The sequence below is a fragment of the Phyllosticta citribraziliensis genome, assembly GCF_038025025.1.
Source record: "Phyllosticta citribraziliensis strain CPC 17464 chromosome Unknown J3D65scaffold_7, whole genome shotgun sequence".
Taxonomy (NCBI): Eukaryota; Fungi; Ascomycota; class Dothideomycetes; order Botryosphaeriales; family Phyllostictaceae; genus Phyllosticta; species Phyllosticta citribraziliensis.
The window spans coordinates 118,823-137,206 of record NW_027117344.1 but is presented as its reverse complement, the minus strand read 5'-3'; the positions used below and the strand labels follow the sequence as shown (position 1 = coordinate 137,206).

General features: G+C 56.0%; 8 protein-coding genes across 8 annotated transcripts; 4 read left to right on the top strand and 4 right to left on the bottom strand.

The window, feature by feature from the left end:
* Positions 1-628: 628 nt before the first annotated feature.
* Positions 629-2,445, top strand: J3D65DRAFT_677581 (uncharacterized protein; the record flags this gene model as incomplete). The annotated part of the gene is made up of 4 exons (XM_066803645.1): positions 629-818; positions 870-977; positions 1,025-1,182; positions 1,332-2,445. Exons 1-4 carry the CDS (start codon positions 732-734, stop codon positions 2,443-2,445), a joined length of 1,467 nt encoding a protein of 488 aa, XP_066654197.1. The 5' UTR covers positions 629-731.
* Positions 2,446-3,032: 587 nt separating this feature from the next.
* Positions 3,033-5,495, bottom strand: J3D65DRAFT_388934 (Cupredoxin). The gene is made up of 5 exons (XM_066795832.1): positions 4,634-5,495; positions 4,190-4,589; positions 3,679-4,145; positions 3,440-3,626; positions 3,033-3,386 (listed from the first exon to the last, which is right to left on the bottom strand). The coding sequence occupies exons 1-5, from the start codon at positions 5,149-5,151 to the stop codon at positions 3,237-3,239; spliced, it is 1,722 nt and encodes a 573-aa protein (XP_066654196.1). The 5' UTR covers positions 5,152-5,495; the 3' UTR covers positions 3,033-3,236.
* Positions 5,496-6,953: 1,458 nt separating this feature from the next.
* On the top strand, positions 6,954-7,947 carry J3D65DRAFT_388919 (uncharacterized protein). Its single transcript, XM_066795831.1, has 3 exons — positions 6,954-7,254; positions 7,303-7,362; positions 7,410-7,947. The coding sequence occupies exons 1-3, from the start codon at positions 7,089-7,091 to the stop codon at positions 7,766-7,768; spliced, it is 585 nt and encodes a 194-aa protein (XP_066654195.1). The 5' UTR covers positions 6,954-7,088; the 3' UTR covers positions 7,769-7,947.
* Positions 7,948-8,858: 911 nt separating this feature from the next.
* Positions 8,859-10,473, bottom strand: J3D65DRAFT_659002 (uncharacterized protein; the record flags this gene model as incomplete). The annotated part of the gene is made up of 5 exons (XM_066802552.1): positions 8,859-9,115; positions 9,163-9,671; positions 9,724-9,902; positions 9,963-10,321; positions 10,455-10,473. 5 exons carry the CDS (start codon positions 10,471-10,473, stop codon positions 8,862-8,864), a joined length of 1,320 nt encoding a protein of 439 aa, XP_066654194.1.
* Positions 10,474-11,174: 701 nt separating this feature from the next.
* Positions 11,175-11,629, bottom strand: J3D65DRAFT_668259 (uncharacterized protein; the record flags this gene model as incomplete). The annotated part of the gene is made up of 2 exons (XM_066803102.1): positions 11,175-11,368; positions 11,431-11,629. The coding sequence occupies 2 exons, from the start codon at positions 11,627-11,629 to the stop codon at positions 11,175-11,177; spliced, it is 393 nt and encodes a 130-aa protein (XP_066654193.1).
* Positions 11,630-12,711: 1,082 nt separating this feature from the next.
* J3D65DRAFT_668258 (uncharacterized protein) lies at positions 12,712-14,050 on the top strand (the record flags this gene model as incomplete). The annotated part of the gene is made up of 2 exons (XM_066803101.1): positions 12,712-13,679; positions 13,738-14,050. The coding sequence occupies 2 exons, from the start codon at positions 12,712-12,714 to the stop codon at positions 14,048-14,050; spliced, it is 1,281 nt and encodes a 426-aa protein (XP_066654192.1).
* A 446-nt stretch (positions 14,051-14,496) lies between these two features.
* J3D65DRAFT_668257 (glycosyl hydrolase) lies at positions 14,497-16,236 on the bottom strand (the record flags this gene model as incomplete). Its single annotated transcript, XM_066803100.1, has 2 exons — positions 14,497-14,591; positions 14,763-16,236. 2 exons carry the CDS (start codon positions 16,234-16,236, stop codon positions 14,497-14,499), a joined length of 1,569 nt encoding a protein of 522 aa, XP_066654191.1.
* Positions 16,237-16,529: 293 nt separating this feature from the next.
* J3D65DRAFT_626224 (general substrate transporter) lies at positions 16,530-18,364 on the top strand. Its single transcript, XM_066800418.1, has 4 exons — positions 16,530-16,774; positions 16,821-17,123; positions 17,167-17,592; positions 17,647-18,364. The coding sequence occupies exons 1-4, from the start codon at positions 16,661-16,663 to the stop codon at positions 18,325-18,327; spliced, it is 1,524 nt and encodes a 507-aa protein (XP_066654190.1). The 5' UTR covers positions 16,530-16,660; the 3' UTR covers positions 18,328-18,364.
* Positions 18,365-18,384: the final 20 nt, after the last annotated feature.

Genomic DNA, 18,384 nt, shown 5'->3' with positions numbered 1-18,384 from the left:
TTAATTTGATACTTGCTTAGTGAATTGACTTCACCGCGCCCTTGTACCTCATCTGACCTTGGGAAAGGATCTGTTTCTCGAAAGAAAGCTTAGTTGCCATTGTCCAGTATGTCCCAGTACATTGGTCGGCAACTGAACCAGTTGCGCAAGTCATGCAATCGAGTTTCTGAAGGCAGCGCAATTTAATCAATCAGGCACCTGATTGTTTGGGCAATCAATCAATCGTATGCCTCCGATTGCGTTGCTGAGCTGCGCCAATTACTTAAAGGCAGGTTATGGCAGTTTTTTTCACACCTAGCCAACCCCTTGTCTACCTACTTATCAGTTTGCATGACCTCCTTCCTTATATTACTTATACACAGGCTTCAAAATACCTAGTGAATACATATTTGGGCAACGAATTAGCCAAGTAACGCGTAGTACGTGTAAAAGAAATGTGTCCTGGTGCACTACTACCGGACGGTGCTTGGTCAATTTACTTGCACCGCGGTTCAAAATAACACCTGGAGTGTTAACGGCTCTACTACTTCCCACCAGGCCTGGACCTGTAGGGTTTGCACCGGCCGCTCACACACAGCCGCACCGCCTCCAGAAACTCGCTTGTAGCGCTCGACCTGCCGCCCAACATCCTCTGCCCGGCCTACTCCTCCGCCCTTTATCCTCCGCCCTTGGCTCACCATCTATCAAACGCTGTTGCGGTTTTCGCCTCTGTTCCAGCACGGTACTTCCGAATGGCCTCCTCCGAATGTGCAATGCCCGGCACTGGACCATCCTCGCTTTCCACAGAGGAAGATGCTGTGGGCGCTGGTGGGGCAAACGTAAGTGCTGAAAGAAGCAATGACACTCTGCCTGCGCTGACGGCCTCGTAGGAGCCTTCTATATCTCCTTTCCAGGCGACTGGACACAGCACTTTGCGTTCTCAACCTCCCTCGTCCGCCGGCAACGAGGTGAACGATCAGCAACCGGGCAACGACCAAGTTAGCTCTCCAATTGACCACGTTACTCGCGCTCACCAGTCTCCCAGAACGTCACCGAGATAGCGACGATTCCAGCTGTGGTGGTCCCCCAACATACCTCCGCGCCGCAGGATTGGGCGTACTACAGACCTCCCCAGTTCCTGCTCGACAATCTCAACCGCCTTGGGATTTGGAAACCTTCAGACGTGCAGAGAGAGTTCCTGAGGTGAGTTTCGTCGAGCCCCTTGTGTCGGAGCATGGGACTGAGAGAACAAGGATCATGGGCACTGGAAAATCCCACGTCATGGTTCCAGCGGAGCCCTCACTTGACCGCACCATCGGGATCTGCCTTTCGGCCATCTGAATCGCGCACAGGAGATACGTCCGCAGTGGCAGAACGCAGGCTCGAGGTGCGGTGCCGACCGTGGTCGTTCTCTGCCCGAGTCGACAGAGCGTCTTGTATACATTTAGCGCTTTGAAGGCGTTGTCGCTCAATGGACCGATTCGTGCGGCAAAGGCCGAAGGCTTCATGAGCCTGAAGGAGCAGGGGGAGCAGCTCGACGCCGGCGCTGAGGTCTTGGTTGCCACCCCGGGACGACTCTGGGGCATGATTGTCAGAGGCTATCCACTGCTAGACGCTGAGTTCGTCATCATGAATGGGACTCGAGCTCTCCTCTACAACGATGTCTTCCTTTCGCAGTTCCAGCGACTTTTTCACAAGCGCAAGTTTCCATGTTTGGTACGATCAGACCGTTTGCTGACGAAATCAGGCGTTTTCGCGGAAAACGCTCTCTTCTCGTTCGTGTCTTGTCGGTACTCGGACGACTTGGAGGACGACGTGATCGATTTCTTGGAGGAGGAGGACACGCTGCTGGTCTCGACACGCGCATCGACCCTTGCTACAACTCCGATGCGGCACACGAATATGGCCTTCGACCCCATCGACGAAGTCGACGTTGAGACGAGCAGCAAGATCGCTCGGACAATGGAAAAGATGTCGGGCAAAGTCATAATCTTTGCCAACATGTCGCAGATCGACGCTCTGAGCACTTTCCTGCGTGGCACCCGACGGCTCGTCGTGCTCAGAGACAACAATCACAAAGGACGCGAGGAGACCTGCCGCGAATGCGAGAGCGCAGAGGTAATCATCACGACCGACTCTGCTGTCAAAAACATCACGATCGCGGCAGTCGAGTGCGTTATTCACGCCGGTCTTCCCCCAATGGCCAGCGAGTCGCAGTCTTGCTCGCCCGTGGCTCGTTTCTTCCAGCGCAACAACCGCATTGCGCTCTCGGAGTTCGCTGGCTGGTGCTTGGCCTTCTACTCGCAGCGCGACGAGCATTTGTTCGTAAAGCTGGCCCACCATCTGGTTCGTTCGGGCCAGCAGGAGCTGACCAGATTCGCGCTGCTTGATCGCTTCAGGCAAGGCGCGTGCATCGCCCCGGTCCACCCAGTCCCGACTCCTGCTGTCAGCAACGGTGGAGCTTGAGTCGTCACAACACGCATCAGCCGGGTCCGCCGCTGCATCCCATGCTTCTCCGACCTCATGAACGCAAGTTCGGCTCTCGTATGCTCCCGGGTCTTTTTTCTGTGCTCGCCCTCACATACTGCTGCTGTAAAAATCCGCCTGCGTTCTTCATTTTTGACGACATTCGGTCTCAAAGGTTTCGGCTTTGCTCGAGGGGTTTCCCTTCCAGAACCCACGTCGTCACTCTGCGCCCCTCCGCCGAACTACGACGCACAACCGGACTACGTCTCCAGGTCCCGGAAAGACGTGCTCGACCTTCAGAGTATCGCGATGGAGAAAAGCCAAAAGGAAAAATCACAAAGGATAGTGTTGCGTCCATAGAAAAGCAAAATCACATCTTCTGATTTCCACAAACACTCGAGAAATGACTTGATGAGGGTGAATGCTCCCTCCGTGTTGCCGGGTCAGCGAATGACTGCTCCCTGACAGCATCCGGAATCTTGGTGTGCTTGCGAATGGATGCTCTTGATGACTGACACAGCAATACTAGCCGGCATTCCCAGCCCACCACCGCGAATAGCGCGTATTTGCAACACCACGACAGCGCAATAGACGTATTTGTATTCTCGTGCCTGAACCGAAAAAGCGACGCCCACAAACGCCGTGCTCTGGACAAACGAGACGGAAACGAACGAGAAGAAGGAAAAATGCGAGTCCGAGAGACCAAACCGTGCATCCACTCCGGCCGTACATGCAGGGAACAAAAGAGAGAAAGACGAGACATTAGTACAGTCCAGACGGCTGAATGCTCCTTAGATGCCCGAGTCGTCCGACGTGACCGACGCCTCGGCCGCATACGTCGTCCACGCGCTGCACGTCGAGTTGAGCGAATCGGAGTCGATCAGGTCCTGCAGCTCGGTGTAGCGCTCGAGGATTTGGATGGCGAAGCCTTCGGACGTGTGCTGTGCTTGTCAGCTCCTGCTTTTTTCACTCTATGATTATTTTCTGGACTCACCCATCCTATATGGCAGTGCATCAGCCACGCGCCGGGGTTGTCCGTCTCGAAGCCGAGCACGAGATGGCCCGACGCCAGCAGCATGGCCGTGTCGCGGCGCGGGGGGTTCGTCGTGCTGGAAATGGAGCCGTCCCACGACCCGGTGCCCTGCGCGACGATGCTGAAATCATGCCCGTGCAAATGGATCCTGCAAAGAGTCAGTGTTGGCTCCCAAGCTTAACCAATGACCTGGAACATACGGGTGCGGGACGGTGTTGGACGTCTCGATGACGATGAAGTACCACTGGTTGGCCGTGTCGAGCTGCACGACGCCGCTGGTGTTGGTGAAGCTGAGGTCGTCGTTGTAGACTTGCTGGAGCGTCGGGTCGGCCCATTCGACGCTCATTGACGTCGAGTTCATGTACCAGCGGAAGAGGCTGTCAGAGTTGATACCGACTGTGACGTCCTCGGTCAGGTTGGTGCCAATGTCCATCGTTTTGGCAACGTAGGGGACCAGGTCGCTGATACTCTCGTCGACGCACTCGTCCGTGTACGAGTAGGCATATGTCGAGGGCGTGTCTGTTGAGTCGTCGTAGTGCACGATGCCCCTGATTGTCGGGTTGTCGTTTTCTGAGCACGCCGACTGCGCGATTGCTCGCATCCAAAAGTCAGAGGCCACGGATGCTTGGTTGGCCGTGATGATGACGTCGTATCGCTGTCCCATTCCCTAGAAAACGTTAGCTTTGAAATTTGACGGATATTCAATCATACCATGTTGAGCACGGTCGTCTCGTAGGGCTCAATTGGAACCAGGTCGGCAGCAATCACAGTCATGGTATGGTTGTCTACCATGACCTTGTAGTGCGAATCGACGGCCGCATTGACGAAGCGCAGGCGGTACGAGGTGCCCGAGGTCCAATTGAAGGTGAGGCGCTCGCCAGTAATGGTTCCCGAATTGTTATAAATGTTTGTGCCATTGAGAAGACCAGTGTCGAGAGTCGGCGGGCCGCTGCCTTCGGCCGTGTCCCACAACTCATCGACAGTCTGGTGGTCCCAGTCGTTGAGGAAGACGTGGCCAAGATCTTCGTCGTAGTTTGCAGTCGCGGGACCGTTGATCAGAATACCACCGAAAAGACCCTCCCAAGCCTGAAGTCCATAGTGCGAGTGGTACCTGGAAAGATTAGACACGCATTGTGGAATTGGAGACTAACATACCAGCTCGAGCCGTACTGCGTCAGACGAAACTCATAGGTCATGCTGCTCCCGACTGCAAGGGGGCACTGCGTAATGGAGACAACACCATCATTCTGGTTGGTATAATTTTGGCGCATGCCGTGGAAATGTATACTCGTGCCATTGGTGCTCTGGCTCAGGCTGTTGGTAAAGTGTACCCTGACAGTGTCTCCCCAGTCTCCATAGATTGTTGGGCCAGGTACGCTTCCGTTTATGGTTTGCACATAGCGCTCGATACCGTCAGGTGACGCTGTCCCATCCTGCAGATCAAACCAATATTCCCGAACAACGCCTGTGTCAGGGACTGTGGTGGTGTAGTCGGTGGAAATGTCGTAGTCGCACCAAGACGTCCTCGAAGAGGCGTCATTCCCTGAGCAAGTAGAGGCGGTGCTGGATGTGGTGGATGTCGCGGTAGTGTTGGAGGCAGAGGTGGATTCGGCCTGAGGCAACGCCGAAGCAAGACCACAGAGCACACTGGCTCCGAGAAGACCAACGCGCATATTTCAGAGGAAAGAAGAGAAATTTTCAGTCAGGTACCCCAAAAGAATGACTGTCGTAGCGAGCGAAGAAGTTAAAGGTAAATGACACGAGCTTGAAAGACAACATCGTCGGGCAAAAGACATTTATCATGGCAACCTACCGACACAAGCATGGACTGCCTTTCATGATGTGGCAGTACTATGCACAGTGGACTGGGTGTCATCAGGCGTTCCCGAACTCCTCCTGCACAGCCCATGATGCAAGCACGCGCGGCTCAAGAACGAGGACTTTTGCACGGGGGCTCCAGCGCCTTGCGGAGACCTACCCCTGGTTAGGCGCCAAGGGGACGGATATGGAAAAATGTATTGGCCTGAAACCTGCACGATGTCCAGATTTAGCAGTCGGAAACGCGATGCAGTGACGCGTGTGTAAAATTTGTCGCAGGTACATGGGATTTCGAAATCATGTTCAACGGTTTTGGCCAACGTCTCTGGTCAGCATCCAGAGGTCAATGACGAATCTCGGAAACGGTGTTGATTCACAGCTTTGGCCGTACTGACAGCAACAGCGAGTTGATGAGTTTCCATCTCTCATGATTGGTTCAGGCGTGAACAGAGAAGCCGGAGAAGGGGCGATCACCACCCACAACCGAACGGCAGCAGTCTAAATGGAGTACCTTCGGCATGCCCGAGAATTGAACTGGCGTGGATGAGGCACAGAGGACACTATCGAGAGGTGCATTGCGGCCTGGTGGAGCACTGCGGGACGATTCGGCAACACGTCTGTACGAAGCTCGTGGCAGGTTGGAGCCCACGGTTTGCACTTGTCGTTGCAGCCCGGGCTTTCCAGATCTTGTTGGAGTCGATAGGCGACTTGTCGAGTCTCTTCACTGGCCAGATGAGACCAGACGGGAGCGTATCGGATTTGATTGACCACGATCCGCGGATCTCCCTCGTCGAACAGCGGCAAACGCATAGGGCCAGGGAGTTGGACGCGTCAGCACATGACTCGGCCTCTGTGGGTTCCTGCAGCAGCGGAGGTCGTCGGCGCAGGAGATGCCGTGCGACGATGAATTCTTTCGATGGGAATCAACGCGGGTCGCTTGCGGGATTCTGGATGGAAAAAGCGTACAAATGGAGGTGATGGACCGAAGGCGTCGTGGCTGGTGAGGTGTGGAATGGATGCCGTGGAAGGCCTGGGTCTGGGTCCGGGTGCCTGGACACCTCAGCCCTGCACGCCAAGCCCGGTCTTCCGGGAAAAGGAATTCCCGCTCCGACGGCCAACTGCACCGCACGGCACCCAAACAACGCGTTCCCGGACCAGACACCTCTTCAGTCAACTCGTCACGTCACCAGCTTACGTTTTCCCAGTCCCAATTGAGCGCTCTGGATCCATCTTCTTACAGACTCCTCGTTTCCAGCTGTCGAGACCTTGACCGGTAAAGCTTCGAGCAAAGTGACCTCTCAGGCCGCAATTGATGGACCATCACTTCTAAATTTGACTGACATGCGTAAGATGGCTTGGTTACTTGGACCGTGATGTTACCAAGCTCCCCCGTCTTGAAAGCTTGGCCTTCGGCTGGACCATGGTAGACTGGGGATGCTGGCCTCCGAGATTCGTGGCTCTGAGGACCGTTTGTCGGGGACCGTTTGTTCGGCACCTTGCCGCGTACGCAACACCGCCCATGCATGCGCCAGCTACCAGCCTGAGCTGCCCGCCTTATCTGTTGTGCCTGCGAGCAGCTCGCAACCGCCGCTTCTTTAAAACCAACCCTCCAACCCACCTCGTACCCGTACACGTGAGACCCGAATAAGCGAAACCCCTTCGCTCCACCATTCATGCTTCTACAGTTCATCTTTACTCCAACAAGAATTGCCAAGTTCGGATCAGGCCTGCGTCCATCTACTTGATACTTGCTCCTACCAAGCAGCATTCTATACTTATACGCTCATTCAAGATGCACTCATTCACTACGATAGCTCTACTCGCCACGGCTGCTTTGGTCTCTGCAGCTTCTCTCCCTCTAGACCGCCGCGCTTCAGTCAAAACCGACGTCATGCTTCACGCCTACGGCACCGGCACCGCTGGCACCATTGGCGGCACTCCGCTCATCTACGCAGACGGTGAGGACTTCATCGGCAGCCTGAGAAACTTGACTAATTCCAACTCAGGCAACGCGCTCATTGGTCAACACGCGCCTTCAAACGCCAGCGTTGTGTCCAACGTAACCTGTAAGCGCGCCAAATCTCAGAAGTCTCCACAAAACTGACCGGTCCAGTCTCGTTCAACGGCTCTTCTGCTCCCATCGGCGTCTCCCCCACCACCTCCAACACCACTGCTCCCACCTCCATGTCCATGTACATCAACACGGGATCGGACTCGTTCGACTCGGTCTCGCTCTCCGACAGCAGCCCCGGCGACAACTACACCGACACGGGCTTCGTCTTCTTCGGCGACTGGCTGATGTGGGTGGGCTCCGACGGCACGCTGCAGTCCAAGTTCCACGCGGCGCCCACCGGCGAGGACGGCTCGTGGTCGCTCAAGTGGAACTCGGCCAGCGAGGAGGACTCGACCGGCATCCCTGTTTCGCTGCGGTCGATCGCGCCCAGCTCCGATGACTTGGAGAGAAAGGCTTGATTGCGGTCTTGCCAGGCGTTGGAATACGTGGTCACGGTGTGGGAACGGTTTGCATTTGCGATATCATGGTTGTCTTTTCTTGTCTTTTTGCCCCTCTTCTTCTCCCCCCTTCAATTTTCTTTGACAGTCAGTGTACTTTTTCGCGTTCAGTCGTCCACTTTTATGAAAGATATGCGTCATTTTTCGAGTCAAAGTGCATCTCTTTCCCTTATGATCTTTCACGTACAGAGCCCGCTGCCAGCGTGTGAGGCGAGGCGTTGACGACCGCCATGCGTCATGCCGGCTCGCTTACTCACCGACGATCCTCGATCCGAGCCGTCCCGCCCGCCTGTCGCGCATGCATTCTCCAACCCTCGCAAACTTGCTCACTCGGGCAAATAATACGAATGATCCCTGGTCATTGCATCTCAGGACTCACGCAAGACATGGATCGTTGCGATTCATCCATGTCTTCTCAGCCTTGTCGTATTGAGTTACCGCCCTGGCGGCTCGGGAGCATTCGTGCGTCTCGTTGCACTCACCTGCTTCTGACGACTCTTGCAAGGTACTGCTCGTCATTCATTCTAGTCAAGAGTGATAGAGAGCTGCCATCAGCGGCCGGTCTTACCAGATGTCTTCAAAGAGAAGGCAATGTCTGCACAGGTCATGATTGCTGACTGCTCGCCACGCATTCTTCAACCGCTGCGAGCAGGTCAGTATTGTTGATGGCGACTGGCATTCGGCGGGAAAGACATCGCAGTCGGACAAAGTACGTAAGTGGGAAGCATGTTCTATTTCCAATCCACCGATTCCAACGGATTTCCGGCCCGGAGGAGCTCAAAGCCGTTGTACTGCTATCCGACCGATTCCATCTTCAATTCCGCTGGGCATCTGTCCACCGTTCCGACCAATTCCACCTTGTCCTCCCACTGTTCCAACTCGTTCCAAGCCCGAGCTCTGAGCATTACTGCGAACACCATGGCCAACGGAGGAGTCGGCGCGCGTCAGGAGCATTCCACCGCCGCTCCGACCAGTTCCAAAACTTAGGCGTGAGAGCCGTCCTTGCACTACTCCAACCGTGGCCTACTCTGACAATTCGGAAGCCGGAGACATCTTACCACCAGCCCGAATTAGCGGAGCTGTAGTCTGCGTACCAATTCTTTCCGCAATTGTGGTAGCTCGGGACCTCCTCCATGTACTCAAACTCGCCGGTCAGCTGGCGCTCGAGATTCGGAACAGGATCGTGGGCAAAGGTCGTCGTGATGAGCGGCAGCTCTGAGCGGTCGCGGAAGGCCAACACGTCCTTGTGGATCGCTTCGGTGTAGAACTTGCAGACGAAGCCCAAGCTGGTGGTGGAGCTAATAACTCCTGTCACATGTTAGTGAGGCACGAAAAGGGTTTCGGTTGGTACTCACGAAGATGGTATAGCTTCTCAAGCGGCCACTCAAAGTAAGATCCGAGCAGCCAGTGAACCTCGTCCAAGATGAAGCTCCGCGGCGACTTGATGATCAAGTCTTTGTCCTCCACAATGCTGATTAGCTCGGCAGGGGTCGCAACAATGATGTCGCAATCGTATTCGAACTGCAGGACGGTATCCTCTCTCTTCTTGCCGTCGATTATGGTGCCGAGGTACAGGCAGCCCGGGTGCGTCAAGCTCTGAAGCATCCTGTGCATGTTCTCCGCGGCGTCCGTTGTTGGGCACAGAATGATGGAGGCCGGGAGGATGGGGCGACTCCTGTCTCGAGCCTTGGACTCAGGGCCCGCGGGCTGGATCAGCTTTCCCGTCTGGTCCACACAACGCCTCCTTCCGTCGATTCGGCGATACGCCGTGAGGATTGCGGAGAGACAAATTCCCAGCGTGCTTCCTCCCTCCCCCTCAAGCTGTGTAGTGACAAACGAGTCGAAATCCGCCTGGCCAAGCATACTGCTCATCATATTAGCCTCGACTCCGAAGATCAATTGAATGCGAAACTCACGCCAACAATTCCGCCTGGGCCATGGTGGGTCGGGTGGCGCCGAGGCTCGCAAGGTTGTCCTTCAAGAATTGGGGGAAGCCGTACTGCGACCAGTCCTTTGGCGGCTCCACATCCGAGCCAGCGAGCTTCTCAGCCATGCCCTCGGGCAGCGAGTTGGCGGGGTTGGTAGAAGACATGATCTGGAGGCGTCAGGTTCAAGACTCAAATACCACAAGGATGAGGGCAGGTCGCAAGCTTACCGTGGTGGGAGGTGGTTTGGATTGGACGAAGGTTTGAGGTTGGAAAGTAGTGGGCGAGGGTTGGGCTGAGTCTGGTGGAGACGGAGGGATGTGGACGCGGATGAAAATTGGAGGTTGGAGAGCAGAGGTTGGAGGGCAAGTGGGTGAGAGTTGGGGTGGCTCCAAGGTATTAGACGGTGTTCTCGCTTCCGGTGCTAAATCTCGCTTCCGGTGGCAGTCGTCGTTTCTTCCCGGCGCCGAGTGGTAAGTCCACCGCCTGGCAGTAAGTGAAAGGAGCCGAATTTCTGCACCAGACTGAATTTTACAGAGACATTGACATAAAGAGTAGGTGTTGGCGCTTTGGTCTGAGATCGAATATCCTGTCTTTAAGTATTTGGCGCAACTCCGCAACGCAGTTAGAGACAAGTGATCGATTGATTGCGCAAATCAACAGTTGCCTAACTGATTCAATGCGTTCAAATTGCTATCATGGCAACTGTTTGCGTTGTCTACCACCCAATTCAGGTGGCATTTTTCCCTTGCAATCATGCTCGCGTCATCTCTCAATACTAATAAAAAGCAAGGTAAACAACAAAGCACTTGGATCTTTTCAGCTTCGAACTCCACAAAATACGAATGAAAAAAAAAGCTAATTTCCTGCGTATTTTCACAGATAGGTGTCAAACAGGGCCCGAGGCTGAGGTTTGATCAGAGTCTGCAGTAGTTGGGTAAGCCACCCTACAGCAGCGTGTTAGGATTGGTGGTTCTTCAGCCCCAAGGCTCGTCGCCGCAAAGCAGAAGCTTCATGTCACTGCAGAACGGCTTGTGGCCGTGGCACGCCACGCCACAGAAAACAGGGCCGTCTTATCCCAGCTGTACTTCTCTTGCCCCATCGATAAAGGCGTCACAAGTGGAGTCAACAGAAGTTGCTTTTTGGCACTGTGGCCGCGCCCAAGGAGCAGTCTTTCGCGAGCACATTCAGGATACGGGTGTGGTCAGGGAGGGGTAATTCGCCACGACATGAAGACGAAGCGAGTATTCACTTCTCTCGGCGCCCTCTTTGACGCAGCATCGCAGTAGGTCGATCCCTCTCTCTCACGCACTACTGTACACTCTCATCCTGCTCTCATTCTGGTCGATTCAGGGCACCTCTATCCGCATCCACATTCATCTTCAGCACGACAGCAGGCTCCATCTTCCACCAACCGCCCGAATCTTCCACAACAGGTTTTCTCAAACTCTCTGCCAAAGCATCGCCGCCAAACTCAGCGCCGGCGCCCCCCACAGCGTCCCCAGCCCCGCATACATCTTGCAGCGCCAGTACTGCCAGCCGACGACCGCGCCGCCGACGACACTCGTCCATAGCACCCACTTCTCCTCCACTGAGCTGGGGCCGCCCTTACGCGCCCAAAGAATGTTCATCGCCGCTGTCGCAGTGTCAGTCTCGTGGCAACAAGAGGAAAGTCTGTGAGCGCGAGGAAACACTCACTCAACGCGACAAGCGTAGCGTTGCTATAGTCCCACGTGGGTCCAATGATGTGTTTTGGCTTACCGAGCGAGGCACTTGGTGGGATGCTCTCGACAGCTGGGTAGATGTTGCGGAAGCCGACAGCGACGTGTTTGGGGATTGTGAGCACGTTGAGTGCGGCTGAGAGGTAGTAAAGCGTCGAGGGGACGAAAAGAGGCATATTTGCTTGTGTTTTTGCTTTTCCAGTTGACGAAAAGGCAAAGGAAAAGAGCAAGTGAAAGATGAGGGTTGCTGGACCTCGGCCCCGAGAGCTGCTTTTGAATAGACCCTCAGCAGGAAGTCTCACAATTGCGAAGGCAAGATCTGCTTTGCTTGCATAACGTCCTCTTCCGGTGGGATGGTTGCGGTGGGATGCCGTTAGCTCGCCACCACTGCTTGCTCAAGTTGCGGTATCCCACCGGAGCTTGTGGGCGTCTATCCCACATCTTTTGTAGCTGTCTTTGGATGTCCAGGTAAGGTAAACTGGCCCTCTGAAACCGACTTGTTTCTCCTTGGGTGGCCCAGCGCGTTGTGTGTGCGGGAAACACCCGATCTTTCCAATGAAATCGAGACTCTACCCCAATGTCCTGGACACTGAGCATTTGAGCATCCTCGGAGCGAAAGGCCTGTCCTGGCGATGGTGATTCTAGCTCCTGACCGAGGGACATCATTAGCAGGCAACATGTGTGAGAGGAAGCTGCACATGCCGTGTCTCCATGAAGAGCGCCAGTGCTTGACGCGTTACTCTCCAAAATCTTCCTCGGGAGCTCAAGAGAGATTGTAGTTGGATCGGTGCCCCAGGCTCCAAAAACTTGCGCCTGCCCCAAGGAACCACCACGCCGGAGGAAGGCGCGCTAGGTAGCCCACGCGCACAAGAGCCTCTGCCTTTCCAAATTCGACGAAACTTTTACACCATCACCGCCCACCGCCGCCCCATCTCCAACCTCACGGTCGCGCCATCGCTCTGCCCTCCGTGGCTTTTGAGGTTGAGAGGCACCACTTTGTCCTCACGACTGTATCTTGTTTCCGCTGCTCAAACCTCGCCAAATTTCAACCACCACCGCCCTTTGACGCACCACCGATAACCCCAAGGTCGTGAAGTCATCCTGCCACCGACGGCTTTTGAGGTTGAGTGACATCGCTCTGTAAGCATGATCTCTTTTGTTTCCACTCAAAGCGCGCTAGTAATTTGCCCCATGCGACTTCAGCTTCAGCTTCAGCTTCAGCTTCAGCGACAGCTCGCCCAAGTGGCCCGTCGGCAACATGGATCGTCACACGCGGGAAGAGGCCATTGAGGAGTGGGTGAACCGGCCCAACGACGAGTGCGCTTGCAAGTCGAAGGACCGTGCGGCCAAAGTCCTGGATATCCTCTTGCAAGAGAAGGCAGAACTGTGGAACGCAATCAATGCTGAGGAACAGTGCCGTCAAGGATCGGTCGGCGACTTACTGGGTGCTATCGAAGGGCAGGATTTCAAGATGATAGATTTGACACTGGACACAGAGGAGCTGCACGATCTCATCAAAGTTGTGAGCCACCGAAGCCTGCGTCTCCACGATGAGAATGCAGAACAAGCTGCACAAATCGGAGCTCTTGAGGGGAAAGTCGAGTCACTTCAAGCCAGCAATGTCACCTCGGCCAACCTCTTCAGACACCGGAGCCAGGAGCAAGATGCACGGATTAAGACTCTTGAGGCAAAAGTTGAGTCTCTGGCTAGCATGCTCATCTCGAACAACCGCCCCGAAAATTCCTCCTCTCAGTCTCAGCCAGACGGCCAAGCCGAGCGAAGCACACGCATTCAACCAACAACAGCCATCGCTATCGGCAACCAAGGCAGCACGAACAGCACCAAATTCAGTGACCGCGGTAGCCCACACCGCCTCTCCCTTCAGCAAGACAGCAAACCAGCCTCAAGCACCCAGTTTGCTGCTACTCGGCCAACGTACAGACTTCCAGTTGGACAAGATAGCAAAAGGAATGGCACGGGCGCAAACGCTGAAGGAGTCTATCCTTCGCGTACGGAACCGAAGCGAATGGGAGCATCATTCCTGACCGGCCAAGATGAGTTTGAAAGCTCGCCAGTGCCCAAAAAACGAGCCCGACACGACGAATGTTCCCCAATCGTCCATGACAGCCACTTTCTTACTTCGCGTAACTCTTCCTCAACGGGTACCGGTAGCCAATCATTTTCTCTTGTGCCCAAGTCAGCTGGTCGAGAAATCAAGACCACGAAGTGAGTTTGACCTACCCTTTCTCTCACAGATGCCATTTTTTCCCTAACATATTCGCAGGATGGCTATGGTCACCGGCTTGACACAGGATGAGCCCGATGGAACCTATGCTCACGATTCTCCTAAGACGACGGAAACTTACAGCCCAATTGCCAATCTTGACAACAATGCCGGCGGAATCAAGCAAGAAGAATCAGATGCCGTCGTCCGACCCTCGACCTCGACCGAGACCTCGATCTTCGCCCATAGGACCTGCACCTGCTCATGGTGCGAGTGGTGCGACGATGGCCTTCCACACCACAGCAGCGACGAGTGTGTGGAAGACGAAGGAACGCCGGATGATTTGAACGGCGCGCCCTCAACAATCTTGTGAATACCTCAAGCTCCGGACCCGGTCGAATGAACGCAATGCACAAATTGCCAATGAGCAACACAACCAACAGTCCCACTCGCCTTCGTCACTTGATCAGCTTCGGTTCTGAGGCTCAAGAGGCAGCACAGGACACACAAAGTCGAACGAACACCAAGCCTATCCCACCCAGTGGGCAGTATCGAGCTCCCAGTCGATCCCGCTAGTTTACCTAGCCAGCAGTGTAGAACAAACAATCTAAATCAATCTACCTCATATCCACATGGTGCACAAAACATGCTAACGTGAGCTGTCTTGTCTTTCCGATACCAGCGTCTAAACGAAGCCGCAGAACGCGTCTTTGCCTCCCCAAGCACTCTTGCTTCAGGTGATTTTGCTTCGGTTCTGTTTCTAGTAGCGTCCGCAACTACAAGATGTAATCAGTACTCTAGGCCGTTCCATCTCACCCATTAGCGGATCGTCAACTCCTCAAACAGAACCTCGCCATCCTGCACAAAGAAGCCAATCTCCTGCACCTCAGCCTGCTCTCCATCAACCTCCTCAGCTACAGTTCCATCAACTGCACCGTCCTCCTCTCCATCCACCACTCCATCCACGCCATCGACACCCCCCTCTTTCCCGTCTTCCCCCTCCCCTACTTTCCTCCCTAGCGTCTGCGAAGGCGGCAGTCTAAACGTAATCGCCCTCCCGCCAACAAAACACTGCAGCACATCACCAGTCACGAGCAGGCGCACGACAGCTTTTTTCTCCGCCTGCCCACCGCCCCCCTCAAACAGCGCCACAGCATCGTGCCGTACAATCTCCGGCCCATCGACGCCGCGCGCGACATATAAGCGGTACTGATCCGCCCAGAAGTCGTCGAGCGGCGGGATGTCCGTCTGCAGAGTGACGGAGAAGAGGGTAGGAGTGTCGGAGACGGGGTTGGGCAGCGGCCGGAAGACGATGCGGTGGCCGCGCAGGGACGACGGCGAAGTGCGCAGGAGGATGCCGAAGCCGGCGGGGATGCTACTGGCGCTGGTGTCTGGGGGCGAGAGGGCGAAGGAGAGGAGATACGGCTGCGCCAGGGGCTGTGCCAGGGGGCAAGGGGGGTCCAAAAATCGCGTCGCCGTAGTGCCGACGCCAGACAAACGCAACGACGCCGGCACACTCCGACTCCACCGCACACTCTCCTCCGCGCGCCGCTCCAGCAGCGCGTCCAGCGCCTCCGGCACCGGCTCCACGCGCAGCGACCCGTCATCCGCCGCCCACACCTCGCGCGGCAGCGCCAGGTCGCCGCCCCACAGCCACTTGGCGTCGTGCTCGCACCAGTCGCCAGTCCAGCCAAAGAACACGCGGCGATCAGGGCGGCCGCGCCGCGCGCACGACTTGGCGGCGTACCAGCGGCGGCCGTCGAGCAGGCCGGCGGAGCCGTCGCGCGGGATGCGGAACGGGCCGCGCGCGCTGTCGCCGACGCGGTACACGGTGCCGGCGTGCGGGGCGGCGAAGCGCGAGTAGACGAGGTACCACTTGCCGTTGGGCAGGGCGAAGAGCTCGGGGCACTCGGGGCAGAGGAGGTCGTTGGGGGCGTAGAAGGGGGCGGGGTCGAGGGACCAGGCGGCGAGGTCGGGCGACGTGAGGAGCGCGAGGCAGCCGCGCGTCCAGTACGGCCCGTCGGCGAGGCGCGTGGCGACGAGCATCCAGAAGCGCGCCGTGGGCGCGTGCCAGAAGACGAAGGGGTCGCGGAAGTCGATGGCCTCGAAGGCGGCGCGGTGGCTGGGCGGCGACGTGATGGTGATGGGCGCCGCGTCTTTGGTGAAGCGCGTCCCGTGCTTGTCGGTGGAGCGCGCGTGCAGGATCACTTGCCGCCCGGCTTGCGACAGGTTGTAGCCCGTGTAGAAGATGTGCATGGTGTCGTCTGGCCCGATGACGGCGGAGCCGGTCCACGCGCCGTCGGCGTCGGGATCGGACGCGCTTTTGCCAGGCGTGATGGCGGGTTCGGCATCCCGAGTCCACGTCTGGAGGTCACTGGAGCGCAGTCTGGTCCAGGAGGAGCGCAGGCGAGCTGGGTGGTGCGTGGTGTTTGGTGGTGTTGTCAAGTGGAAGAGGTGGTACGTCCCATCCACCAACAGCGGAATTGCGTCTGCAGATGCATGGAGAGGCGAGAGGCGGTTGTATCCATTGGCTGTTTGGGCGTCCGAAGATTCGGACATGGTGTTGAGAAGCAATGCCGTGCTCTTGAGGCTTCTCACGCAGAACGTATCCGCGAAGGGGATCCAATTTGTAAGACCTTCATAACGCCCACTCTTGACTTGAAAGTGCGGATAGAATTGGAAACTGAGCCGGGCGACAACGGCGGGGACTACTCGCATCCGGGTTCGGGAAAAGGTTGCATGATGGAGGTTTTTGGCAAAACTGCCGATTGGATCGACTGCATGACCGCAGCGATGTTTCCTCAAAATCGCGGGGCCCCGCATTTCATCACGTGGAATGAAAGTCTAACTCTGTCCCTCACTTTCTCCGGATGAAGACAGGGGTCCGTCTGTTGCTTGATGACGAAGATATAAGTGTGGTGGAGATCTGTGGACATGTCGCGTCTCAGTCTGTCTTGTTGTCTCCCGTAAAATTTGTTGGACCATGACCAAGTTCAAAATCAAATACCCCTGGGCGTGTGCGTTCTGCGCCTTTGCAGCGCTCGGAGCTTGCTTGTACGGCTATGATGGCGTCTACTTCAATGGAGTCTCCACACTGGCACGTCAAAGCCCCAGCATTCACGACTGAGCTGACAGAATCGCAGGACATTTTCGTCAAGCATTTTGGGACCAGAAAGTCGGACGGCACATACAAGATTCCGCCTTCAGAGTTGTCCATCATGACGAGCATGATCAACGTGGGAGAGCTTGTGGGATCTCTCTCCGCCGCGCCGCTCAACGACTACTTGGGTCGGAAACCCGTCTTCTTGATTGCGTCCGCCATGATTGTCGCAGGAGTCATCTTGCAGGTTACCACCGTGTCGAATCGGGACCACATCACGGGCGGGCGAGCTGTGCTAGGGTTTGGCGTGGGCGCCTTTTCTTCGACATCCCCGCTATACATAGCAGTAAGTGTATCGACACGTGTTGGGACTCACTGACAAGAAACAGGAGGTGGCCCCATCGAGCATCCGAGGTCCTCTCCTCATGTGCTGGCAGCTCACGCTGTCAGTGGCACAGATCCTGGCCGCCGCCATTAACAGAGGTATGGAGAGCAACAAGACTCCGACGGCGTATCGCGTTCCAATAGGCTTTCAGCTGGTCTTTCCTGGACTCGTCTTCGCGTTGATCTACTTTGTTCCCGAGTCTCCGCGATGGCTGGTGCGACAGGGAAAAGAGAGGGAGGCTGTGCGCTCACTTCAAGCAATCCGGCGTGGTGAACGTGACTACGACCCGCAAGGCGACTTGCAGGCATTGAAAAGAGACGTAGATGAAGAGGCCGAGTTGACGGCGCAGTCCAGCTGGCTGGAATTGCTGACGAATCCAGTCGAGAGGAGGAAACTCATCTACTCGGCAGGATCATTGATTGCTCAACAAGTGAGTAGACTCACAAATGCCCCTATCTAGTGCCAGTCAGCTCATGTCAAGCAGATTAACGGCATCCAATGGTTCTACTACTTCGGCACCGTCTTCGCCAAGGAGATTGGCCTCAGCGACCCGTTCATGATGACGGTCATTGTTTTCGTGATCCAAGTCGTCGTCGTCTTCGCCGCGGTGCTCTGCGCAAACAAGATCCCGCGCCGCCCGCTGCTCCTCACGACGGGAATCCTCATGATCATCTCCATCTTCATCGTCGGCTGCCTGGGCATCCCCGGGAACAACGTCAGCAAGACCAACGGCAAAGTCATCATCTCGTTCGTCATCCTCGAGATCTGCAGCTTCAACTTTTCGTACGGGCCGCTGGGTTGGACGATTGCGTCCGAAATGGCCGTCGGGCGCAACAGGAACAAGATATACGCGATTGCGGTGGCGTGCTTCTGGGTCACGGTTTGGGCGACCGTCTTTACGCTGCCGTACCTGTATTACTCGGCAGGACTGGGCCCAAAGACGGGCTTCGTGTACACAGGGTTGTGTTTCATTACGCTGGCGTACGTCTATTTCTGCGTGGGCGAGGTGACGGGGCGGACGATGGAGGAGATCAACGGCTTCTTCACCAACGGCGTGCCGGCGAAAGAGTGGCGGAACCAGCCTTTTGCGAGACCGGCGGACCGAGCGACGGAATTGGGCGACTTCAAGGGAAAGGGAGCGAGCAGCGATGTTAAGGAGGTCTGATATTCGATGCGATTGAATGAATTGGATATTTTCGTTGCAAAGTTGAAGTTGTTGTGT

Bases quoted from the DNA above. Each gene is read 5' to 3' on its own strand.
- J3D65DRAFT_388934 (XM_066795832.1), bottom strand. From the start codon at position 5,151: ATGCGCGTTGGTCTTCTCGGAGCCAGTGTGCTCTGTGGTCTTGCTTCG. The intron at 4,590-4,633 runs GTATGTTAGTCT...TAATCTTTCCAG, and splicing joins ACGCAGTACGGCTCGAGCTG to GTACCACTCGCACTATGGAC. The intron at 3,387-3,439 runs GTGAGTCCAGAA...TGACAAGCACAG, and splicing joins TGCACTGCCATATAGGATGG to CACACGTCCGAAGGCTTCGC.
- J3D65DRAFT_626224 (XM_066800418.1), top strand. From the start codon at position 16,661: ATGACCAAGTTCAAAATCAAATACCCCTGGGCGTGTGCGTTCTGCGCC. The intron at 16,775-16,820 runs GCACGTCAAAGC...ACAGAATCGCAG, and splicing joins TCAATGGAGTCTCCACACTG to GACATTTTCGTCAAGCATTT. The intron at 17,593-17,646 runs GTGAGTAGACTC...CATGTCAAGCAG, and splicing joins GATCATTGATTGCTCAACAA to ATTAACGGCATCCAATGGTT.
- J3D65DRAFT_388919 (XM_066795831.1), top strand. From the start codon at position 7,089: ATGCACTCATTCACTACGATAGCTCTACTCGCCACGGCTGCTTTGGTC. The intron at 7,255-7,302 runs GTGAGGACTTCA...ATTCCAACTCAG, and splicing joins TCCGCTCATCTACGCAGACG to GCAACGCGCTCATTGGTCAA. The intron at 7,363-7,409 runs GTAAGCGCGCCA...TGACCGGTCCAG, and splicing joins CGTTGTGTCCAACGTAACCT to TCTCGTTCAACGGCTCTTCT.